The sequence below is a fragment of the Typopeltis vanoorti genome, chromosome 15 (genome assembly GCF_054136105.1).
Source record: "Typopeltis vanoorti isolate ZY-2024b chromosome 15, IOZ_Tvanoo_1.0, whole genome shotgun sequence".
Taxonomy (NCBI): Eukaryota; Metazoa; Arthropoda; class Arachnida; order Uropygi; family Thelyphonidae; genus Typopeltis; species Typopeltis vanoorti.
In genome coordinates this window covers 118,503,241-118,523,645 of record NC_143563.1, presented here as the reverse complement: position 1 = coordinate 118,523,645, position 20,405 = coordinate 118,503,241, and the positions used below count along the sequence as shown (strand labels likewise).

Here is a 20,405-nt window from a genome sequence, read left to right as displayed (position 1 = left end):
CGTGTGTTCAAATGACTCAAAGGTGTATGTATTTGTGGTCACACACCTGGGCTATTTATGTGAATGCGAGGCAATGTTTACGCATCAAAAAGCGTCCTCTTCATGAAGTATTAGTATTTTGTGTTTACTTTTAAGAATCACAATCACACAAAGCAAAGGAAACAATTAGGAGAGACTTTAACAGGAAAAAAGCAAAAATATATTTGTAATGTTGATATGTTGTGGATGTGCACAGCAAACCTAGCACACCCAGAATATTCACCCCTGATATATATATATATATATATCAGGAGTGAATATAGCTGCTTATTTGACCATATATCTGGTCATAGGAATGCATTGTAGACTACTAATTTACAGGTTCGAAAGTGATAATTTTTTGGCCGGCTTGGTTGGCTGAGTGGTTAGCGTTTCTGCTCTCCAGCCAAAAGGCTGCAGGTTCGAATCCCGCTATTGGCATGGATGTTTGCGATTGTCTGTAAAAATACTAGTGGTGGTGATGGGCAGTAGATGGCATTGGTGTAGTTGGTGGAATGAGTTGTGGAGACGGAGAGCTGTAGTGTATGTGCCCTCCCCTGATGAGTCCTTGGACTTCCTGGAGGTGTCACATAATAATAATATATATATGTGTGTATGGCATGAATGGTTTACTCGGTGGGGAGACATGTTTTTTTAAAAATTAAATGAGTGGATACCGAGGGATAAAAGTAAAATATAGTTTATTAGCACAACTAGTTTCCTCTTTTAACAGACTTCTTCAGGTGCATAAATAGAGAAAACCAAACAAAAAACTTGAAAGAATAAACTCTATACACCCAAAGCGTTAGCATATATAGTTCAGTATTAAAGCATTGGCATTCAATCATTTAAAAACTGCTCTCTGGATAACCTTGTTGGGCGTGCATGCATTCAGAATCTCGTGAACGCCAAAGTTGAATAGCAGCACAATGACAGTCTGATAGATTATAACTAAGGTTCTTACTAATATATGTGTATTAATATATATATTTTCTTACACACACACACACACAGAGAGAGAGAGAGAGTCCGTCAAAAAAATGTATACACATTTCAGCAAAAGATAAACCTGTATAAAAATTGTAATACTAAATTTATACAGACATCAAGGGATGAATACAAGTTACCTTTGACTTCTACAGTTACACAAGATGCTCAAAGTGGTTATGATTAGTGTCCAGACACTTATTATTACGCAAACTACTGCTTGGGCAATGTTGGCCAAAGTGTCCAGTGGGAGTGCTTCACGTGTCATTTCAATTTCTTTCCAAAGGATCACTAGTCTAGCTGTTTTTCTACGATATACTACATCTTTTAGATGTAGTATATCTGAATAAGAATAAAGTGTAACTGAATAAGAATAAAGCAATAGGGACTGATGGGATATTAGCACATGTGCTAAAAGAGTGTTCGGCTGAACTGGCTATTCCTTTGACCAGGTTGTTTAATATGATTCTCAGAACAGGGAAGATTCCACAGGAATGGAAGGAATGTATGGTAATTCCATTGCATAAGGGTGGTAAAGTAGGTAATTCCATTGCATAAGAGTGGTAATGTATACTAATTCCATTGCATAAGGGTGGTTCAAAGACTGATGTATCCAACTATCGACCGATCAGTATCCCAGGAGTGATGTGAAGATTTTGGAAATATTGGTTAGGGCTTGCATTCAGAAATGGGTTGACAGTGAATCTACTTTGCAGTGAGCAACACAGGTTTACTAAGGTCATGTTTTAGCAACTTGCTCACATTCTATAACAATGTTACCATTGAACTAGACAAGAGGAATGAATACACCATGATACTTTTGGATTTTGCTAAGGCTGTTGCTTAAATTGGAAATCATGAATAATCAGGCCTAAGTTGTCTTCTCTGGTGTTCTTGACATCTGTAATGTGTTTTTTCTGACTTATTTCAAAACCTCTTAGAAAATGAAGTAAACAACATAGAGTAATAGGCTTTAAAGTCACCCTGATGTCATGAGGTTTGAGGATGCTAGTTATCTGGATAGATAGATAGGCTACCACTGTGAGGGATGAAAACTGAAGTCATGTTACAGATTTCAGGATTTCACTGTGAAGTAGGATTAAAAGTATCAATTTGTGTACGTGTTTCTGTGAATATTCATTGTGAACAAGTTGTTGTCCTTTCCTTTAGTGTTACACGGTGATCGGCATTCGTTTTCAGACAAATTATGGACTCTAAAACCATGTTAGAAATATTAATTTTAAACATTTCGAAATTAAAATTATTTCTAACACTGCTTTGGAGTCCATAATTTGTCTAAAAATGAACAATTGTTGTTGTACACTTTGAAGTTGTTCATTAAGTTTTTCTTCATCTCTTATGGTATAGACTGCCTTTTTTTCTTGAGCATATATATACTCTTGTTTTTATGACACATAATGCAATGAAGATGAGTGCAGATAATGTCTTGTATAAGTAGACTTGTGATATACATCAAATGAAAAGCCTTTTTCAGCCTTTTTTTAGTAATTAAAACATCAATGAAGGATAATTTCACCTCACTTTCTAATTTCAAAGTAACTTTTATTTTTTTGGTGGAATTATTATTATTACCCAAGACTGCATGGAGTCAAAGACTCAACTAGGAGGTCCTTTTATCATACACAGAGCTCACCATACCATGTTTTAAACACACTCAAATTCTCGGCAGACACCACACGCTTAGGCAAGGCATTCCAATCATTCACAACTCTGCATGCAAAAAGCCTGCTTCTCACTCCCCTGCTCACACCCTCTTTATACAATTTCCAGGGATAACCTCTGGTTCTCCCCTGATCTCTCACTGTTTTCTGTAGAACCTCTCCAACATTGATCCTATAACAACTCCTTACTAACTTGTAGGTCTCTATCATATCCCTCCTTTTCCTCCTATCCACTAGACTCTGTAAATTACATCTTCTCAATCTTTCCTCATATTCGCCATTCCAGAGGTCAAAAACTACCTTAGTCAGTCACCTCTGGACCCTTTCCAACTTCTTTTCGTCCTTTGAAAACCAGCAGACAAAATCTAGGCACAGTGGTCCATGTGTTGGGTAATCAAAACCTTATACTTATATAATCTACTTACTTATTGTAATAAGTAAGTAGATTACTAAAACAATACCTCCCTTTAACAAATCCATGCTGTCTATCAAAGATAATACCATTGTTGTCAACCCGATTCTGGATTGTAGTTCTCACCAGCTTCTCCAACAACTTAACCACAACACCTGACACACAGATAGGCCTATAATTTGATGCTTGAGTTCAATCACCTCCCTTATGAAGCTGCACAATCTTGCCCCCCCCCCTTTCCACTACTTTGGAACTCGACCCAGTGCAAGACTCATATTAAAAAATATGTCAAGGCACATGTCAACTCCTTGGCACATTCCTTTAGAATACGTGGTGATATATCATCAAGTCCCATAGCCTTATTAACATCTAGTTTCCTCAACTCCCCATACACCTTTTGCTCACTTGAGTCAGTCTCTTCCCCATCATCAGCTGCTCTCAACCTCTCCATGAAGTCACATTCACAAGATTGAAAGACCTTTATGAACTGCTCATTCATATCTCCATTATATCTTCTGCAACTTCTTTATACCATTCACATTCACAAGATTGAAAGACCTTAATGAACTGCTCATTCATATCTCCACTATGTCTTCTGCAACTTCTTTATACCATTTTCTCCAATCAGTGTCATCCTTCCATAATCATTATTTTTTTTGCTGGCTACGTATCAAAAACTCCCTAGGATTCTTTTTGGCTTCATTAGCTAAATGAAGCCAATGAAGCCATACTTCAATTTTGCTACCCTTACCAACCAAGTCACCTGCTTTGCCTGATCTTTGTAATCCTCATGGAATTAGTTATTACCATTTCTCTTATGTTGCCTTCATAATTCTCTTTTTTCTCTGTATTACATTCTTAATCTCTTTATTCATCCATTTCACACCTACCTTATTTAACCTTCTGACCCTTGGAATAAATACATTTAGACATTACTTCTACTAGATAGGTCATGATTATCACCCAAGCACATTGATCTCTTTTCCAGTTAACCGCTCATTCCATGCTATACCTGCAAGCTGTCTCCTGAGGTCTTCATAATAACCCCCCCCCCTTGTAGTTCCACATATACCCTTTTCTCACAGAGGTCCTCACATTGCTGGCAACTACCAAAGTAATCATCTCATGGTCACTCTCACCAATTGGTGGGTGATTGAACACTTCATTTATAATTACATCTGCTGATGAGATGATCCAATATAATACCCTCAATCCTCGTGTGCCCTCTATTACATATTGTCTGAGCTAGTTGTCCTTCAAAAATTCAAGAAACTCATTTTCTTTACTTTCAGTTGCTATCTCATCATCCCAATCTATATTGCCATGATTAAAATTGCTCATAATGATCACCCTTGTCTTATTTGCTTGGCTAATTTGATTATACATTTCATAGTCGCTATGATCCACATTACCAGGTCGATAACAACATCCACCCAAGTATTTCATTGTATTCCCCATTATATCACACCATACTGCCTCAAAACTGCTGGCACTATTTCCCCTCTTGCATCTATACTTTGTATGGATATAACTCTTTCTCTATCATCAATAGCACTTCCTTTTTTACCCTTTCTATCCTCATAAAACACATCATACCCTTCCATCTGTATTCCTGTCCAGATGTCGTCCTCATCCAGCCATGTCTCACTTATTTCATCAATTTTTGGGTGAACAGACTCAATTAATGCAACCATTTCATCTGCCTTGTTTCTTACACTTCTAGCATTTGTATACAAACACAGCAGTTCATTCCTGGATCTATAGCTAGTTCCACAGATACCACTCATTCGACATGATTTCTCCATGCTCAACATGAAACAACATGCCCACCCATTTCTCTTTCTCCTTATTCATTTTAGAACCCTCTTCATATCCAACTGTTTCCTCTAGATCCCAGAACATCTCCTTCCTTTTCTGTCTACACATGCATTCACATCCTCTTTGAGCATCCACCTTTCTCACCCACTCTTGCATTCTCTATACTCGTGCCACTCACTACCTCATTCATAACCACCTCTTCAATCTCTCCTGTCTAACTCTCCCATTCTTCCACATTGCTTCCCACTTGATCAGATTCATTCTCTGTGCTCACTCCTCTACCTTTCAGCAGCACTCTCTCTTAGTTCATTTTGTCCTTCAAGCTCATTGCGCACATTAACAAACTGCACACCATTATCCTCACACATTTCAGCTAACATCGCACCACTGTCTTACCTAGGCAACATGCTTACTGCCTTTCATATCATACTATTCTCTTTTATCTGTCTAAGCAACTTTCTGATATCCAGTCTAGCGTGCTCTTTTTTCTCAGTGAAGTCATTTGTACCTACTAAGGGAATGTGTTGAAAGAAAGAAGAAATCATGTAAATCTTCAGCACTATATTTCCAGATGAAGAATGCATTATACATATCTTCACCAGTTTGAAGGTTTACAGTTTTTTATTTGAGAAAACATTTTTCAAAATTTTCCATAAATCAGCAGATGGAAGATATGGGGCTGTCCTTTTCAAAGCTGAAAAGCTGCTTAAAAAAATTTTCATTTCATCAGAAGTAATCAGAGTGCAGACAGTGTTTGAATAGCTGAGATATCTCAGGAGAGAAAAGATTGTAGGATCTAGGAATTCATCTACAGGAACATTGGTGAACAAAAAAATAAATAAATAAATATCTAGACCAACTACAAGGCAATTGACATTTCAAATAGTTTCATCACAAAGTGTTCAGAGTTCTTCAAGAAGGAGTCCATATGGCTGATATGTTTTTTTTTACTAGATTTGAAAGATGCTTGGATAAAAGTTATGTTGCTGAACTGATACCATCCATAATCGGTCTAAGAAGAATGCCTTCCTTGTGAACCTTAACTACTCCATATAGTTCTAAAGTTAAATGGTACTTGGATTTCAACTTTTTCTTAAGATCTGTAGGCAAAGTAATAATGTGTAAAAGATCATTGGTTTCCTCATGATTTTTCCAAGTAGGTTTTATAGAATTGTGATTGAATGGAACATTAGTGGATGAATCTAAAAGCAAGAGTAAAATCTTAGACGTATTCAGCTAAATCCATGGTAACAAAAAAGCTCTTTTTTCTGAGATAGTGATGTTGCTTTTTGGAATAGAACATGAAGAGAGAACTGCAGTCTTCACTCTGATATCAATTGCTTTATTTCCTGTCATACTTATTGGTAGTAAAGACATGAGCACTGCCCAAGCATCCATATGAAACCTTAAAATAATGCATTAATAAAAGACAGTAATTCTCATAGAAAGGCTTATATGTTGATTAATCATGATTATTAATTAACTTAAGGAATTCACAATGTACACTAGAATATAAATTAAATTAAACTTTAATATACATTTCCAATATTTCAGTAACGTCACGTTGCCATCTTCGAAGGAACTTAAAATAAAGACACGTGCACGCAAGCACTACACACAGTAAATGAGGAAGAAGCAAGAAAGCTATTGTTTCTCTTAAAAGTCCTAATGGTGCTCCCTAGCAGGCTATGTAGGTATTCTTAGCCGTTGAGTTGAAGGTCTCCTGATGTACGTCTCCCAAATTCGGGGCAATTTCATGCAACTAAATTTGTTAAGGTTTGGCATGTTTCTTAGGGCTGAGGCTGATTCCATTAAAAGTCTTAAAAATTTGAACTTGCTATGGTGTATTATTGGTGCAAATTTGAAAGACTTTTAATGGAATCAGCCTCAGCCCTAAGAAACATGCCAAACCTCAACAAATTTGGTTGCATGAGATTGCCCCAAATTTGGGAGACCTACATCAGGAGACCTTCAACTCAATGGCCAAGAATACCTACATAGCCCGCTAGGGGGCACCATTAGGACTTTTAGGAGAAACAATAGCTTTCTTGCTTCTTCCTCATTTACTGTGTGTAGTGCCTGCGTGCACGTGTCTTTATTTTAAGTTCCTTTGAAGATGGCAACATGACGTTGCTGAAATATATATATATATTCAAATTTAATTTATATTCTAGTGTATGTTGTGAATTCCTTAAGTTAATTAATAATTAATAAAAGACAAATATATGGATTGTTTAAATTAAGGGGATATTAAATCCCACATTGTTTTAAAACCGAATAAGAAACTCGAAGATTTGAATCAGAGAGTTTCATGCCGAATATAGTATAATAAACTATATCGCCGAAATGAAGCCGATTGGCTCTTTATATTTAAGTATATGGATTGTCTTTTAAGTAGTGATCTAAGGCAACTCTGCTGAGGATTGTGTTCATAGTTTCTACTAACATTCGGCTTTTGAAATAATGCCGTCTAATATCCATTTTGCATATGTAATTTTACATTGCTAAAATGAAGCCGCATGACTCTTTCTTTAGTAATTATTTTTATGCACCGACCAAGAATTCACTTAGGAAAAATTTTATCTGACATTTGATTTCCTTAGTACTGAATGTGAGTTTTTGCTCTCAACTTTTCTGCCTAGTCCCTGAAGAGAACCGACCAATTCAAAATAGCTCGTCTTTTACATATTGTAAGCTAAAGCAACTCCAGTACTGAGGATTGTATTCTTGTAAGCTGTCAGGTCAATTTCATAGTTTCTACAAACATTCAGCTTTGAAATAATGTTGGATCTAATATTTTTGCATATGTAGTTGAAATTATATTATTTTTTCTCTTATTAGATCATTTTTATTGGTAAAAATGATCTAATAAGAGAAAAATAAGTGAAATGATAATTCCTCATGAATTATCATTTCAAATCTTTATCATGAATATAATGAAATACATTTTGCAAATATTCCAAAAAAAATCTCTAGTTTCAGTAATTTTGATAAGGAATGTTTATTATACAAGAATCAAAAATGACATTATTAAACACAGCAGTTTTGGTTTCTGCAATCTTTCTCTTATTTACACTAATGGTTTTATTCTGCTTTGTTTGAATTTCCATTTCTTTACATTAGTGTATATTCTCAAAGATATCCATAAGACTTATCCAAATATTCTCCTGTAAGTTTTATCCAATTTTTTGTATCAATTTGACAATCACTGGAGATGCATATCTTACTGTGATTGTAATTTTTGTGGAATAATATCAACGCTTATTTAAAATATCAATTTTGTTTAGAAAATTTCTGCAGTATTCTTGGACTTGTGAGTCAGATTAGGATGGTCTACTTCATATTTCAGGATCAATCTTCTGTCAGTAATCATTTTCATCTAATTCAGAACTGTAGCAAAATTAAGTAAGCAGGAATATCAATCTCATTAGAAACTTGAAGCTTACAGCTGTTCCATCTTTGATATCTAGAAAGAGAGATTCCAGATTATGTAAAATATATTGGTGTAAATTATAAATAAAAATACATTGGACCAGGACCCTGTTTGTTACAAGCGTGAAATAGTGGCCTATTTCATGCTTGTAACAAATATGCTACTTCTGATATTGGCCTATCAGAAGTAGCAGGACTATCAAAATAATAATCACAACAATGTGCAAAAATACATGATTCAGCATTGGTACAATACAGTTAATGAAGAATTTATTTAAATTGTTGTCTAATGATTGACCTTTTTTTTACTGTAGGAGTCTTCTGCTTGTCATCTTGTGAAATTGATGGGATTATGCCTGAACAGAGTGCCTTGTCCAAATTCCAAAATAATAAAAAACATTATATCATTTCTTTGTGGTGATCCATTTTTCACTCCTTGCATTGATGTTGTAAAAGAAAAAACCGATGGAATACATAAGCCCCAAGGAATTGCTTGTAATTCTGCAATATCTAATCATACTTCTAATTTATGTGGTATACTTACTCTGTCAAATATGCAGAAGGTAAGTATTTTATTATTTTCCCTTCAGTTTATGTACTACTGTTTGCTTCTTTGGTTTTTCTTTTTTCGTTGAGGCATGAAAGCATGAAAATAAATCTAGTACAAGAGATTTGTACTAGATTTATTTAGAAGTATTAACATCATCCACATAAAGTAAAGAGCTGAGATCTCCAATTTTGATTCAGGTTTAATTCCACATTCCTTCCTATTGTGATCCACACAGATGAATAAGAGTGCAGGTAATGTACACCCTGTCTCACATCAGATTTTATATCAAACCATCTTCCTGTACCTCTTTCAGGTCTAACTGCTGACTTACAATTCAAATGTAGACCATGTATTGCTTGATGTAATATTTTATTTACACCATTTTAACTGTAGTGTTTTGATGAGCTTTTCTGTTGGTAATTTGTCATATGCTTTTTCCAGAGCAACAAAAGTTAAATATAAATCCTTGTTATATTCTACTGATTTCCTGATTGTCTTAAAATGAAAATCTGACCTACAATTGACTTGACCCTGCTTGTTCTTCACTCAGTTTTCCATCCCTCCACTTATCCTTTTCTCAAGTATGTGTGCATAAGTTCACATGCAGTGCAGTTCAGTGTATGTGAGATGTATTTATTACGAATGTTGAAGGATTTATGGAAGAAGAGTGAAACTGGTGAGCAAGTATGTAGTGAGTGTTTTGAGTGTGAATGCCAGTGATGGCTAGTAGAATAAACAGTATTGATGATAAAATGGAAAATGCATGGTGATAGAAGGACAGCAAAATAAAGTGGGCCTCAATAATGAAGTATCTGGCTTTTGTATTATTCTTCATAGGACAAAGCATGAAATTAAAAAATTGCTGAAAAAAAACATCAAGAGATAAATCTGAGAAATAGAATGAGGAAAAAGTTTTGTACAGAGATTCCATGATCAAAGGAATACTTAATGAAACTGTAACAAAATCTTGTTCACTGGTGCAAAATTTAATAATATTAGTAATTCTATTAGGATGCACAAAGATAAAGGGAAAGGAACCTGAGAGAAGTATGCTTTGAGGAGGGAGGATATGAAGGAGGTGTTGGATAAAGGGAAAAAGAAGAAAAGATGGTGAAGATTGTAAGTCTCTTCCTATGCCATGATAGGGGTGAACTGAGGAGGAGAGTATTGATAACAAACAAATCAATATGCAGTTGTGCAGAAGAAATCATTTAGTTGTAGTGGTCTGAGTTTAACAGATGGAAGGATTTGTATAACACTAGTGGACTACACAGTAGTTAGTCAGTGTTAGGTGTCTAGAGAGAGACCTTTGTTCACCAAATGTGCTGAAGTTCCAAGTCAGGAAAACTTAAGCATTTAGGATGGATGCAGGTGAGTGAGTGTGTGAATGATCAGCCAATTCAGAATCTAGAATATCAAATAGGGCATTCAGTTCAGCCAGCACAAATGAAGGAGATTGGGACCTAAATAGATGCTAAAGTTCCAAAAAGAGAATGCTCTTGCTATCAGAAAAAGAAGGAAGAATTTTGGCATTGGTTAGTGCTATCTTGCCAAAAGTTATAGGTATTAGTTATCTGAGTAATAGAGTGAGGAAAAAATTTTGTACAGAGATTCCATGATCAGAGGAATACTTAATGAAACTATAACAAAATCTTGTTCATAGGTATTAGTGAGATTAGTTGACAGCAGATGGTCTTGTTACAGGGATAGAATGTGAAGGGTTTAGTATTTTTAGTGAGGATAGAAAAGATATGATGAGGGATAGGCTACTGCTGATGATAGCAGATGAATTGCAGTCAAAAAGAGTAAGAGACAGGAGGGCAGATCGCTGTACTTTTTAGGCAGTCTGGTATGAGATTGAATCCCATAAGACATAATATACAGTTGGTTGATGATGTAGTCCAGAGGGGGTACCATACCATAGAACAGTGCTTTCTGGATGTCAGGGCCTTCTTTGGAAAAATTATAATATTTCAAGGCCCCCGTTGGAAAAAAAATCATAATATAGATATTTATTATTATAATATTTATTGTATTTATATTCAATACAAAACATACGCAGCGAATATTGCAAAAATCAAATGCAAATATTACATTTTTAGCATCTAACATACACATTTGACATGGCACATTATCTCATATTTTTATATAGATAGATATATTGTTATTGTACATTTGCAGTACAAGCACATGAAACGTAAAACGATTAGTAATAAAGAAAGAATTAAAAACATAAAAGTTTAATAACAATTTAATGTGATGGATGTATTTCAATACTGCTACACCAATATCAGGTGAAATATTTGAACTGCAATTCTTAGATTCTTGCTTTGAAATGAAACTTATATGAATAAGCATATATTTACTAATATTAATTAAGCGCCGAAATATGCAAGAAGCAAAATTTATGATTTTTTTTTTTTCCATTAAAATATAAAAAATAACAAAAAAAAAAAGAAGTAATAAATAATAGAAATTAAAATGGTTCTTTTAAGATTAAAAAAAAATCTACTTACTCTTAAAACATTTTAAATTTGTTTTCATTATTTCACGGCCCCCTCAACAAAACCTATGGCTCCCAAGGGGACTGCGGCCCACCATTTGGGAAGCCTACCATAGAAGATGTGGAAGACATGAATCAGCAAATTAGTACATTAATGAGTGCAGGTTGAGTATGGGGGGACTTCAACTAGTGATTAAAATAATTGGAAGGAGAAAATATCACATAGCAGGAAAGAAAAGGAATTTATACACCTACTGAGGGATAATTACTTCAGGCAGCATGTACAGGAATGGGACTCTGGGCATGAGAGTATTGGATCTAATCATATCATCAGAAGAGCTATACATAGGGGATGTATATGGAAGAGCAAGGCAAATGATTGTGACAAGCATTAGAAGCCTGAAGCTGTGCAATGATCTAAAAATCTTCAATGGAAGGATATAAGCAGGGCATGAGAGATAATTCTAGTATCTAGAGGAAGCAACATCAAATTGTTTACCCATGATCAGGAGGATTAATCAGGTAGGATTAGATGGATGAGTAATATCATTATCACATTCGCTGCCAACTAGGAGTATACTAGTAGTTGGTATATGAGCCTCACAAGCCAACTACGAATATACTCGTATGTCGATTACCAACCTCCTATGCCAAGCACGAATTAACCCATAGTATAAGCACGTTACTTTGGACCCTTGGCTTGTGAATAAAGTGGAGAGCACATCTCGGAGCTTGATAGAAGGAAAATAATTTTAGCAAAAGTATAGTATATTATAAGAGGTATTGTTGCATAAACTGTGTATGTATTAATGCAAATAAAACAATTTTTTGAAGTTTTTTCAACATATACATATATTTATATACGATATATCATCATTTGAGTCATCGTAGAGTCATCTGTAGGATTATAATCATCTTCTGAATCAGAACCAAATAATTCATTCCATTCATCATTGCTCATATAAGCCTGCATTAGCTTCTAATTCTTCATCAGTAATCCATGGTGTAATTGAAGGTTTTTATTTAGATAATTTTAAATAATTGTAAGACTATACGCAATAAAACCTTACTGCACTGAATGCTGAAAGTCACTGACTCTGAACTCATGTTACACAGTCATCAGCGCACGTAAGACATAGGTTGGGGTGAAACGAGATTACTCATTGTTCGCATATGAAACAAAATTCTGTCTGATAAGCCAGCTGCAAGATAACTCGTACTGACCTTGTAGAAGTGAAAGTGCTTGGCGTGCGGTAACAAACTATGCCCGAGGAGCGTGGCAGCGAACGTGTTAAGCAGCAGCTACATAAAAAGAAAATGTTGCAGAGGATATATAAAGAAAAAAGGTAACCAGCACAATCATGAGCAGAAAATGAGGGTCAGGCAAAACAGGTCACTAGCATGGTAAGAAAGGTAAAATCAGATTATGAGAAGAAACTACTCAAGCAACCCAAGGGAAATCCCAAAGAATTCTCTTGTTACAATTTAAGTAAGAGGAAGAATGACTATTATTATTATTATTATTGTTATTAATATCTGACCTCTACAGAGACTCATCATGGGAGGTACATATTATCACATGCAAAGCTCATCCAACCATGCCTTAAATTGATTTGGTATGTCTACGTTCGCAATACACTCAGCCAATGCATTCCACTCACCATCCACATCCTATAAAAATTCTCTTCCATGTCAACCTGATAACAATCACTGATAATTTAAATGTCTCAATCATATCGCCCCCTCTTACTCCTATTCACAGAACTTTGCAATTTACATTCTCTCAATCTGTCCTCATACTCCACATTCCAAAGACCAATGACCACCTTTGGGAAACTTCTCTGGACCCTTTCTAATATCTTCACCATTAAAACCTAGTTGCCAGCCTGGTTGGCCGAGCAATTAGCATGTCTGCTCTCCAGCTAAAAAGGCTGCGAGCTCAAATCCTGCCGTGGGCATGGATGCTGTGATTGTCTGTGGAAATACTAGTGGTGATGGCGTGTAGCAGATGGCATTGGCATAGTTGATTGATTCAGTGGTGGAGATGTAGAGTAGGTGTGGATGATGTAGATGTCCTCCCTCGATGAGTTTTTGGACTCCTTGGAGGTGTCACATTATAATAATAATAATAATAAAAAAACAGTGACCAAATCTGTGCACAATAATCCATATGAAGACTGATCAAGACCTTATACATTGGCATCATAACCTCTATTTCTCCATGTCAGAGTTTCTGCACCATTGCCATTATCTGATGTTACATCTTCACAACTTGTGCAATGTGGCCCCTGAATTTCAGGATCTTGTCCACTATCACTCCCAGATCTCTCATTTCCTCTAACTCCTTTAAAGATTCCCCTCCAAGTGTATACTTTGCATCCCATTGTTGCTTACAAAATTTCGAAACCTTACACACTGCAACATTGAACTGATAATTCTACTTACCTGCCTATTCATGCAATCTATTCATGTCCTTCTGTAAGGCCAGAACATCTGCTTTACTCTGCATTGCTCTCTCCAATTTTCTATCATCTGCAAACAGCTGCATTTCACCAGTTAAATCCATCTCAATATCATTGACATACAAATTGAACAATAAAGGTCACAAAACTGACCCCTGCAGCACACCACTAGTGACCCTTCTCTTTCCGAATACTGCACCTGCATGTTCAACTTTCTGACAGCTAGTCACTGATCCAACTGATAAGTCTGTTATCTAATCCATTCATTTCAACAGCTTGTCTTGTGGCAGTCTATCAAAAGCTTTTGTAAAATCTGAGTATACCACTGTATATGCATCTTCCCTGTCCAAGACAACCCATGAGAATACTCCTGTCATCAACCCATTTTTATGTCATAGTCCTCAACAATCTCTGTATTACCTTTGCCACAACTCTAGATATATAGATAGGACTATAGTTTGTAGCCACAGTCTTATGCAGTCAAAAAATGTAACCTTCTTTGCACTCTCTTCTGGAACCTGTACTGTTGTAAGACTTATTAAACAGGCATGCCATTACTAATGCTAATTCCCTGGAATGTTCTCTTAAGATGTGCGGAGATATGTCATGAAATCCTATCACCTTAATGACATCAAGTTAATTTATTTCCTTATATATCTCCTGCTCACTTCCAGTTAACCATCCTCTCCTAGTCCCCCTTGTCTAGGGCAGTGCTTCCCAAACTGTGCCCCCCCCCTTGGGAGCCGTAGGTTTTGTTGAGGGGTGCCATGAAATAATGAAAACAAATTTAAAATCTTTTAAGACTAAGTAGATTTTTTTAATCTTAAAATAAACATATTTAATTTTTATTATTTATTATTTCTTTTTTGTTATTTTTTATATTTTAATGGAAAAAATTACACATTGGTGCGGGTTCACAAATTTGGCTTCCTGTGTATTTCGGCGCTTAATGAATGTTAGTAAATATATGCTTATTCATATAAGTTTCATTTCAAAGCAGAAATCTAACAATTGCAGTTTCAAATATTTCATCTGATATTGGTGTAGCAGTATTGAAACCCATTCATCACATTAAATTGTTATTAAACTTCTTTTATGTTTTTAATTCTTTCTTTATTACTAATCGTTTTATTTCACGTGCTTGTACTGCAAATGTACAATAACAATATATCTATCTATATAAAAATATGAGATAATGTGTATTGTCAAATGTGTATGTAAAATGCTAAAAATGTAATATTCGCTGTGTATGTTTTGTATTGAATATAAATACAATAAATGTATAATAATATAAATTATAATAATATATGTCTATATTACGATTTGTTTTGAGGAGGGGCCATGAAATATTTTAATTTTTTCAAAGGGGCCCTGACAATCCAGAAGTTTTGGAAGCACTGGTCTAGGAGATGTCTTCTGCAGCATTTACCATTTCATCCATTAAGATCATCTTACCATAGTGACTCTTTCTTTCTTTCTTTCTTTTGCAAGCCCTTCATTCATCCCATTTTACACCTATATTATTCAACCTTTTGACCTTCAGAATACATTCATACATTACTACTGTTATATATTTCTCTGTCAGTTCCCAAACAGCATTTATTTCCTTACTGCTGAACTCCTTATTCCATGCTATAGCTTCAAGCTATCCCCTAACTTGTCATAATCATCAGCCTTGTAATTCCACATATATTCTTTCCTCGCAGAAGTCTACATATGGCTTGCCACAATCTAACTCATCTCTTCATGTTCATTCTCACCAACTGGAGGAAAGTGTGAAACCATCACTCAAAATTATATCATCATCTTCATAATGCTAATTATGGATATAGAACCCTATTGGTCCATTCGAGTCTCATTATCCATCTAATATCCTCTTTTGAGGTCTACCCAGCCATCTCTTTACAATTGGTTTAATTTTTTTATTAATTGTTTAAGATATCGGGTGTTGGCAATTTGATTTGCATCTTCTATCCAATTTTGTTGAAGCTGTGTAGTTTTCCTTCTATTGATTTTATTTTTAGTTCTTTTAAAATATCTGGTGTTGGTTAAGGATCAAAGCCAAATAACTGGGAGCAGACCTCCACATTGCCTTTCAGGAATGTGGAGAACCAACTGGGGCTTCTGACCTAATATCCAATCCTCACCTTGAATTCTCCTGTTAATAGGTATCTACTGGGTACTGAATGAACAAGGATAGGTTGGCAATTTGGGACTTAGCCAACCAAATTGTACTTTTTATTAGCTTAAACCACAAGTGCAGGGGTGCTTAAGGGTCAAAGCTGTATAACTGAGAAGAGACCTCCGCATAGCCTTTAAAGGAATGAGGAGAACCGACCAGGGCTTCTGACCTAATGTCCAATCCTCACCTTCTCGTGGTGCACCCTGTTGGGTATCTACTTTGATACTGAACGAACGAGGATGGGCTGGCAATTTGGGATTTAGCCAACCAAATTGTATTCTTATTGGTTAAACCAAAATAAAAAATGATGGTACAACATGACAAAATTTCATGCCAGCTGGGGCGTCGCCCGGTTAAACAAGGCCCTCGTTGTTTTCGCCAGGGAACCAGGGCGAACAGCGAAAAGTCAGCTACTGGAACAAATCTGAAAACAAACCCCAACTAAACATCACCAGAATTAAAGATCAGTACTATCAACGTAAGAAGCCTGAATGGCAAAGAAATGGAGCTAGCTGAGGAATTAGATAAGTACCAGATCGACATAATAGGGGTAACTGAAACAAAAAAGACCAAAACTGGTGAGATCTTTCTGAGCAATAAATGCAAAATGTTATATTCAGGCAATGACAATCAAGGAAAAGAAGGAGTAGCCATAGTATTCAACACAAAATACGAGACTAATCTTCTTGAATGGCAGTCAGTCTCAAGTAGAGTAATGTGGGCAAATATGAGAATGGGGAACTGGACAATGAGACTTATTTGTGCCTATGGTCCCACAGAAGGCTCTACTAAGGTAGAAGTGGAGGAATTTTTTGAGGCTTTAGAAAAGGCAACTGACACAATGAAAAAGGAAAAGTTGGTCCTTGTTGGGAATCTAAATAGCAGAGTAGAAAATGATTGTGAGACATACAAAAATATTTTGGGAAAATTTGGAGAAAAGAGCAAAGCTAATAATAATGGCAAATATCTGTTGGATTTCTGCTCAGGACATGGACTGGTTATTACTAACACCATGTTCCAACATAAAAATGTGCACAAATTCACATGGAGAGAAGAGGCTAGGAATTAGAAAAGTCTCATTGACTATGTTATTGTTGATAGTGATGTTTTCTCCCTGGTGCAGGACACCAGAGTGTACAGAGGATTTGAAATTGGAAGTGATCACTATTTAGTCTTGAGCAGGATAAAATTGAATTTCATATTGAAAAGAATAACATATAAGAAAGTTTTAAAGCGAATAAAAGTTGAGCAGCTCTCAGATGTGAACTGTAGACTAAAAGACAGAAAGATTATTGAAAAGAAAATGAAAGAGTTTGAGAACAGGAATCAAACCTTGGAGATTCAGTGGCAAACTCTGAAGAAAACATTGATTGATTCTGCCAGAGAGGCATGTGGTGAGGTTGTGTGCAAGGATAAAAAAAATCAGAACTCCCTGGTGGACACAGGAAGTTAAAGAGGCAGTGAAGGAAAAGAAGAAAGCATATCAAAAGTTCCTGGCAAATAAGTCAGCTTTTACTCTTACAGAATACAGAGACAAATGTAAGAAAGCTAAACAGTGTGCAAAACTAGCTAAACAAAAGTCATGGGAGGACTTTGGCAAGAATATAGAAAATAAATATCAAGAAGGTGGCAAAATATTCTGGAGGTTGTTGAAGAAGCTTAGGAATGGAGGAAAGAGTGCTGTAAAAGGAGTTAGAGATGATAAAGGTGACATGAAAACAGGAGAAAAAGATATCCTCGAAGTATGGAGTAATTACTTTGAAAAACTGCTAAATGAAACAAGCAGTGATGACAGCACAGTGATAAAAAACACTGACCAGGCATGCAGTCAGGAATACATATCCATACTTGAAGTAGAAAAAGCCATCAAAGGCTTGAAATGTGGAAAGGCAGCAGGAGTAGATGATATTCGACCAGAAATGCTGAAGTATCGTGGTATAAAAGTCTTACAGTGACTGCACTGCATAGTTCAGAAAGCCTGGACAGAGGGACGAATTCCCGATGATTGGACTAGAGCTCTCATAGTACCCATATATAAAAAGGGAAATAAAACTGAATGTGAGAATTACAGAGGTATTTCCCTACTGAGTGTTCCTGGCAAGATCTATGCAAGTAAACTTGAGAAACGGTTGAGAAGAATTGTGGAAGAAAAGCTTGGTGAAGAACAAGCTGGATTCAGGCCAAATAGAGGCTGTCAGGATCAGATCTTCACTTTACGACAAATAGTCGAGAAAGCATGGGAATATATCAAAGATCTGTATTTAAGTTTTGACAATTTGGAAAAGGCATATGACAAGGTGCCAAGAGAGAAGCTATTCAATACGCTGCAGTTATATGGTGTCAATGGGGCATTATATCAAGCAATACTTAGTCTTTATTTGAGTTGTAAGTCAGCAGTTAGAATTGAAGGAAGTACAGGAAGATGGTTTAATGTTAAATCTGGTGTGAGACAAGGATGTACATTATCCCCTCTGTTATTCATTATCTATATGGATCACATTATGAATGGTATTAAACCTGATATCAAAATTGGAGATGTTAATGTCAGCACTTTGGTTTATGCAGATGATGTTATACTTCTAAATAAATCCAGTACAAGTCTGCAAGATTCTCTGACTAAATTGAATAGCTGTTGTAATAGATATGGTATGAAGGTCAGCAATAAAAAGACAAAGACAATGAAAATAGGCAGAATCATTGAAAATGTCAACTGTGTTGTGAATGGAGAACCTGTGGAACAAGTAAAACATTTCAGCTACTTAGGCATGATTTTTACTGAAGATGGTAAATTAAATATAGAAATAGACAACAGAATCAGCAAAGCTGGTATCGTGGGAAGTCAATTGAATAAATTCATATGGAATAAGAAAGAAATTAGTCGGAACACTAAATTAGCTGTATACAAGACAGTGTTGAAACCAGTTTTAACTTATGGATCTGAGAGCTGGGTCAGAAGTAAAACACTTGACCAAAGACTAGAGACCGCAGATATGAGATTCCTGAGAAAGATTAGAGGCGTGAACAGATGGCATCAATGGCAATATCATATTAAAAATGAGGATATTAGGAAAGAACTCGACATTGTCAGCATCCAGGAATGCGTTAGCAGAGCTAATCTCAGGTGGTATGGTCACTTAAATAGAATGGGAGAGGAAAGATTAGCAAAACAAATGTTCTCTGCCAGGTTGGCAGGAAAACGACCCAGAGGAAGACCAAGATATAGGTGTATTGATACGGTACAAAGTGCCTTAGACGATAGAAATATAAGATCTGATAATGTTGGAGTCTTGACAAGTAACAGACTGATTTGGAGGAAAATTGTAGATAGGAAGTTAGTAATGATGTAATTTTTTCATGTAGTACTGTCATATCCTGTACACCCCTTGAGGGTACATGGCAGGAATTTGATGATGATGATGACCACAAGTACATATGATGGTACAACATGATGAGATTTTATGCCGGCTGGGGCGTCACCCAGTTAAACAATACTGCCACTGTTTTCATCAGGGAACCAGGGCAAACAATGAAAAGACTGGAAAAACTCCAACTCAGCATCTAGAAGAAGAAGAAAAAATCCAACATCAGAAGAACTGAAGATAGGAACTATCAATATAAGGAGTATTAATGGAAAAAAAATTTAACTTGCAGAAGAATTGGAAAAGTACCATGTGGACATAATTACTAAATAATAAGTATAGGATGCTATTTTAGGCAGCAATGATCAAGGAAAGGAAGGAATAGCAATAGCATTCAACACCAAACATGAAAAGAAACTTATTGATTGGAAGGTAGTTTCAAATAGACAAAGTGGGCAACCTTCAAAATGGGGAAATAGACAATGAAACTTATTTGTGGCTATGGTCACACAGAAGGTTCTTCTAAGGAAGATGTATCGGCATTTTTTGATTCATTAGAACAGACACTAACATAAGGGTAGAAGGGGGGAATAAAGGAGGGGGTAGTGCTATTTATGATAGCAAAAGAAAGATTTATGTCCATACAAAGTAGAGATGCAAGAGGGAAATAGTGTCAATTGTTTTGAGGCAGTATGCTGCAATATAGATGTGAATAGAATGAAATACTTGGGTGAATGTTGTTATTGACCTGGTAATGTGAATGGTAGTAACTATGAAATGTATAACTATATTAGCCAAGCAAATATGAAAAGGGTGATCATTATGGACGGTTTTAATTATGACAGTATATATTGGGATAATGAGATAGCAACTAGAAGTAAAGAAAATGAGTTTCTTAAGTTTTTGAGGGACAACTACCTCAGACAGTATGTAGCAGAGGGCAGACGAGGATTGAGGGACTTGGATTTGATCATCTCATCAGAGGATGTAATTATAAATG

At 35.8% G+C, this 20,405-nt stretch overlaps 1 protein-coding gene across 1 annotated transcript in view; it reads left to right on the top strand.

The window, feature by feature from the left end:
• Positions 1-20,405, top strand: part of Hel89B (histone acetyltransferase 1) — an 863,997-nt gene that overhangs the window by 434,939 nt on the left and 408,653 nt on the right. Inside the window, exon 21 of the mRNA XM_090405810.1 lies at positions 8,664-8,912. Coding sequence (XP_090261936.1) covers positions 8,664-8,912 — 249 coding nt within the window. The remainder of the gene's footprint in view (positions 1-8,663; positions 8,913-20,405) is intronic.